This window comes from Carassius auratus, chromosome 50 (assembly GCF_003368295.1).
Source record: "Carassius auratus strain Wakin chromosome 50, ASM336829v1, whole genome shotgun sequence".
In the NCBI taxonomy this organism is placed as follows: domain Eukaryota; kingdom Metazoa; phylum Chordata; class Actinopteri; order Cypriniformes; family Cyprinidae; genus Carassius; species Carassius auratus.
This window is the reverse complement of record NC_039292.1, coordinates 3,858,978-3,865,083: the sequence shown is the minus strand read 5'-3', so window position 1 is coordinate 3,865,083 and position 6,106 is coordinate 3,858,978. Positions and strand designations below refer to the sequence as shown.

At 40.6% G+C, this 6,106-nt stretch overlaps 3 protein-coding genes across 3 annotated transcripts in view; 1 reads left to right on the top strand and 2 right to left on the bottom strand.

Moving 5' to 3' along the window:
- The window catches only part of LOC113066682 (uncharacterized), a 672,150-nt gene that overhangs the window by 491,362 nt on the left and 174,682 nt on the right, over positions 1-6,106 (bottom strand). The gene's annotated exons all lie outside the window — the stretch shown is intronic.
- Positions 306-2,753, top strand: LOC113066697 (muscarinic acetylcholine receptor M2-like). The gene is made up of 2 exons (XM_026238667.1): positions 306-818; positions 991-2,753. Exons 1-2 carry the CDS (start codon positions 764-766, stop codon positions 2,286-2,288), a joined length of 1,353 nt encoding a protein of 450 aa, XP_026094452.1. The 5' UTR covers positions 306-763; the 3' UTR covers positions 2,289-2,753.
- Positions 2,911-5,958, bottom strand: LOC113066702 (midkine-B). The gene is made up of 4 exons (XM_026238677.1): positions 5,826-5,958; positions 4,006-4,082; positions 3,751-3,918; positions 2,911-3,643 (listed from the first exon to the last, which is right to left on the bottom strand). The coding sequence occupies exons 2-4, from the start codon at positions 4,079-4,081 to the stop codon at positions 3,447-3,449; spliced, it is 441 nt and encodes a 146-aa protein (XP_026094462.1). The 5' UTR covers position 4,082; positions 5,826-5,958; the 3' UTR covers positions 2,911-3,446.

The window sequence follows — 6,106 nt, the reverse complement described above, 5'->3', positions numbered from 1 at the left end:
AAATGTAATAAACACTTTTCTCTTACTTTTGGTATCTGTCATATGGTGAAGCCGTTCCGGCGGATGACGCAGCACGTATACGCAGCGCGAGCCTCTGAGATGTGCTAGTCTCAGTAAAACAGAGGCTAATTTTCATTTTTGGGTGAACTAACCCTTTAATCACACTTTTCCCAAATTCTCCTGAAAATGGTCGCAATTTAAAATAAAAAAATAAAACTTCTGTAACAAAATCTGGTCATAAAATTTGAGGGAAATGTGCTTATTTGTCCAAGTTTATTTGTCTTCATTCATAATGAAGTTTCTTCTCATTGTCATATATTGCAGTGGTTTCATGAAGCTTACTCAGGTCCCTGCATCCTCATTACAACTTCTACCTGTGTAAACATCTGTGATTGTAGTTTGTGTGATATTTAAAATATTAAAATAGAATCAGAATAAAATGAAAAAGATGTGAAAAAGCTGTGGAGCTTCATTACAGGTCAGGTAATTAGATTCCATCCGTTATGTAACTGCTGCCTTCCTCTTTAGATGACAGGAACTGCATTAAGCATACATGCTTTAAAAAAAGCAGCACGGATCTAGGAGGAATTCAGCAGTAATATGATCGTTCCACACGACTTGGATCATCTTCCAGTAAATTTAGTGTATTGATGCAGCCCTAAGAGGAAGGATGACCTGTATTCGGAAGGTGAAGAGGGGTGTTACTGTTTGAGGAATTAAAAGTCCTCCCAGTCGTTCTCTCGTACAGACGGAGCAGGAGATCATGGAGACTGGATCTGTCGCTTTCTCAAGGGACTTTGAATCGTTCGTTTCTAATGGTAAGCTTGCTGATTTGATCGTGTTAGGGTCATAATTTGTTTGTCTAATTTATATCTTCATTTCTATGTACAACCGATTAGAGTAGTGTGTAGAGTTCAATTTCAAGTTGTTTGCTCATATGTCAAGTTAATCACTTGATTTATGAAAAAAAATTCTGTTTTCTTGTCACAGGCTCCTCTACAAGTTCCTCCATCATGTTCAACAGCAGCATGCAGAGTCCCTCGCCCGAAGAATCATACCTGGTGCTGGGGAAACCACGTCATTCGTTCGGGACTGTAGGGGTGGTCTTCATCATACTTATCACTAGCTGCATCAGCCTGCTAACAGTCCTGGGCAACGTCCTCGTTCTGCTTTCATTCAAAGTCAACCGCAATCTCCGAACCATCAACAACTACTTCCTTTTTAGTCTTGCTTGTTCGGACCTTATCGTCGGGGTTTTCTCCATGAATCTCTACATTGTGTACGCCGTAAAGGGATATTGGCCTTTGGGACCGCAGATGTGTGATTTGTGGTTGGTTGTAGATTACGTGGTGAGTAACGCCTCTGTGATGAACCTCCTGCTGATCTGCTTTGACCGGTACTTCTGCGTGACCCGGCCTCTGAGTTACCCAGCCAAACGTACAGCAAGGTGGGCTGGGGTGATGATTGCTGCGGCTTGGTTACAGTCTCTGCTTCTCTGGGCTCCAGCCATCCTGCTTTGGCAGACTGGGCAGGACAGGAGCAAGGTCCCGGAGGGACAATGTTATATCCTGCTCCTCGCCAACCCTGCCGTTACCCTGGCAACCACCATCCCAGCGTTCTACATTCCCGTTGTGATAATGGTGGTACTGTACACACGGATATCCCTGGCCAGTCAGAGACGAGTTCATAAGTTGAAGCCTGAATTCGCAAACCTGCTTGAACCGTCTAAGGCAAGTGGAGGAACATCAGCTGCAAACCCTGACCTAGTGAATGACATTAAACCCAATGAAACATGCTCATTTAAACTAGATTCAGAGCTCATTAGAATGAAACACCCTTCTTCTGCAGAGTTCAGCAAAATGGACTACTCCTTGGATTCAAGTCCTGATGCCTCTGTGGAAGAGCTGGATGCAGAAACCTCGAGACAATGCAGGACAATGCAACCTCACTGTCTTCAAAACCATACTACCATTCAGGTTCAAAGTCAAGCATCCAAGGTTGTCTCCAAGAATGCCAGACAGAAGGCTCTTAGAGAAAGGAAGGTGACAAAGACCATCCTTGCCGTTCTTTTGGCCTTCATTGTAACTTGGACGCCTTATAGTGTTATGGTTCTGATTGGTACCTTCTGCCGCTGGTGTGTCCCTGAAATTCTATGGATGGTGGGTTACTTTATGTGCTACGTCAACAGCATGGTAAATCCAGTGTGCTACGCGCTCTGTAACGCCACCTTCAAAAGAACCTTTAAACGACTGTTGATGTGCAAGTTCAGAAATCTGGCATCAAAATGAGTCAAACTTCATCCTCTTATCAATGAATCCTAGCGAACCAACGAGGAACCTGATTCTCTCAAACGTTTCGTGAATGTGAAGCTGTTTTACTAGAGCCAAAAGCGATGTTGGTTGACGTTATTGGTGTTTATCATGTTGCTGGTGTTGTTTGCGAATGTATTCTTACGCCAACAGTTTGTGCGAATCAATGCGATAGATTACAAAAGACACCTATTCTAGTTTTGTGAGCATGATGATGGTCTACTAGAGCCACAAGTGTAAATAAAGTGAAGTATGTTGTATGCATTAAATGTATCAAAGTCATTAAGTTCTTTAAGTACTTTAACCAAAGTAAAAATTAAAACAAATGTTTGTATTTTAATATTCATCAGGGCACTATGATTGCATTTGTTCTAAGAATTTTATGGCACATCGTAAAGTTTTTATTTTTTTTATTTTTAATTTAAGTTACAGTTTGTAAGACTATTATTGTTTGCACAATAAATGAATTTTTAAAAAATGAACAAAATTGTGTAAATTGTGAATACTTACATTCTTAAGTACATTCAATGTACATTCTTAATTCGTAAGTTGGTCTTGAACAATAAATGCGTGAACTTTGCTTTTAAAAAAGCACAGAAAGTATTATTGAAAATACACTTTCATTTATTCACAACCTGTCGAAGTAACCAGTTAGTATTGTAAATTTGATTGTACATCCATCAAATCTAAAAACATAAACATTTATAAACCGATACTTTATATAGGCCGTTACTTCCAGGAGCGATGTTCATTTAAGCATTCAGCTTACATTTTATAAACGTACAGAAATAGTCTTCATTCATTTTGTTTTCATTTACAAATACTTTCATTTAGGGGCATAATTAGGGTCTTGCCAGTTTTTCTCTTTAGTAAAGACAGCTTGTTAGACAACAGATTTGCTGCGGCCTATTTTATACATGCAAAATCAATTACAATTAAAAATTTGCTACAGAGATCAAATTACAACAGCATAGACACATACATTTACTAACTACAAAACAAAGAAAGTGGACATAAAAACAATAGGTAGGGCTACAGTTTCTTTCCTCTCAGCATTCACCTTTTGGAGGATTTGGGGAGTGTCACATAGGAATGTACCACTGAGTGGGCAATGGGGCAGTTGGGGTGGTCTTCAAGTTAGTTTTCCTTCCCTTTGCCTTTCTTCTTCTCGCCTCCCTTGGGTTTGGGGGTCTTTGGGGTGCAAGGTTTAGACACTTTAATAGTGGACTGACATTCAGCGTTAAACAGTGCCTTCTTCAATGTCCCAGACCTGCTTCTGGTTCCTGTAGTAGTGTCACATTCAGCCCAGCGGCCAAACTTGTACTTGCAGTCAGCTAAAATCCAAGCACAAACTAGAATGAATGGCCTGCCTAAATATGTTTTTCTTTGATTCACATCCAGACATGCATTCAGTGTATTCATACATGGTGAAACTCCTTACCGCCAAAGTCTTTCTTCCAGTTGCATGGGACTTTGCACTTGGTTTTCTTTGTCTGTTCATTGCAGGTCGCCTCACGAATGCCAGCGCCACAGTCGCCGCTGTTGGGCACGCATTTCCCATACTGCCATTCACTGCACTCAGCATCTGCTTTGGGCTCTTTGCCCTTTTCTGTCACAAAATAGAGAATGATTATTAATGATATCACACCAAATGACTGTGCATTCCATCATTTTTAGTAAAAAAAGAAACAAGAACCTTTTTTCTTCATACTGGCTTCCGCGGTGATCAACACCACCAGCAGCAGAAGCGCTATAGAGAATAAACTCCGCATTCTGGGAAAAAATAAAGCTGATATTAATCTCAAGTCAATTATGTATATGCACAATGTGAAGCAGATATATACTATTATTATGAATAATTTGTTAATACTTTGAATTACCTCGTGCTTTTTAATGTGCTTTTGTCATTTTTATTATTTTTTATATTTAATTTGATATTTATTTACTATATATATAATCCTTAATCCTAATATAATATAATCCTAATCCTTATATTTCATTTTATCTCTGCAATAAATCAATTATCAAAAACATAGAAGACCGCATCCAACCGGGTGTCCACCATAATCATATCTGTTGATGTGAGTTCTTGCACTATATCATATGCTATATGTATTTAATATTTTATATACATACACAAACATATGCATACACCAACATATATGTTGTGTTGTATTTGGTTGTATTCATGCTGCTCAAAAACAATCCATTTTGATATATTTATTATACTTTGTTGTTTTCTAGGCTGGTTTAATTTGTTTATTTAACCGATTAACTCGAGTAACTAACCATCAAAAGTCCTCTTTTAGAAACACCAAAATAATTACACATCAGATATGAATGTTTTGTTTGTACTGTCTGAATTAAAGACACTGTATACATAATATCCTCCGCCATCCTAGCAGCTCGCTGTGTGTGACTCCATAAAAGAGCCTCTCTATATTTTCCTCTTTCTTGCAAGAAAATAAAAAGCAATACTCCTTTTCATTCTTTTCCTGCTTCCATTAAAGCAGGCTTCTTTCAAGGCACAGCCCGCGGCACGGCTCCATTCTTCAGTCACTCATAAATGTGAAGGGCTCCTCGGGGTCGGACTTTTTGTGCGAGGAGAAACAGCGGTCAGCAGGGGTCCCCCGCATCCCCTCCCCTCCTCAGCCTCCGCGGGGAGAGAGGCCAAGTCCTCAAAGACCTTCAGCTGGGCCTTAGAGGAGCCTGATTCACTGGCTCCGAACAAAGCAGGATCTCGCCCGTTTTGCTTCCCTCTCTGAAAGGGCCCGAACACAGACCCCATGCTGTGTCTTGAGGAGGAGGGGTTGGCCTCCTCTTTGAATGTAAGCCTATTTGCATTGGAGGACAAAACCCGCTCTGTTGATGCAAGCGGGGACGTGGGATGCTGCCTTTGATAAATGCAGAACTGGACATTTTGAAAACTTCCTCGAGGAGCACAAAGTTCACCGTCGACCGCTTGACACCCCAACCGCAGGCTCTCTCGCATCTGGAGCTCTGGAATGAAACCGCAAGGCCTGCTGGTTGTGATTTGGAGAAGTGGGTCAGCAGTAGCTGGCAGCTGGTACTCTTTGGCACTTCAGAGAGCATCATTTTCTCTGACAGCATTGAAGCGCTCTTTCGCACGAAAACACAAGCTCCCTGACTCTATTACAGCATGGATGCAACTATTTAAAGCCATTAAATCCAGTTTAATAAACAAATTTATTCCATTGACGTTCAGCGCGTTTGTTCTCATGACACTGTGAACGCCTTCTTACATTTATCATGTCATACTACTGTATATATCACATCATAAACACACCCAAGACAATGCATATATACACGCATCCTATTAGCGCACTAAAACGCAGATTAAAATGATAATATAAGCATATCAAAATAAATCAGGTTAATCGCAGATATGTGCGTTATTTATCACCAACTAGTAGGCTGTATTTCAAACACGCAGCGTCGTGAAACAGTTTAATAATAGGAGCGGTTGGGTTATGATGATGATGATGATGTACTTGCCTTATTGCTGTGAATATGATGCTGTGCTGTGCGCGAGTGTCTGTGTTCAGCTCTCTCTCTGATCTCTGCTGCTCTTTGTGTTTCTCCGAACTAGTTTGAGCTGGTCACATAGCTGTGCACTTACACCGCCCCCCCCCCCCCCCCCCTCTCTCTCTCTCTCTCTCTCTCTCTCTCTTCCCACGTGATCTATTTATCTATCTATCTATCTATCTATCCTCTATTCCTGTTGCACAGTACATTTATTCAGATATTTGCTGGTAAAAATAGAATCTACTATAATA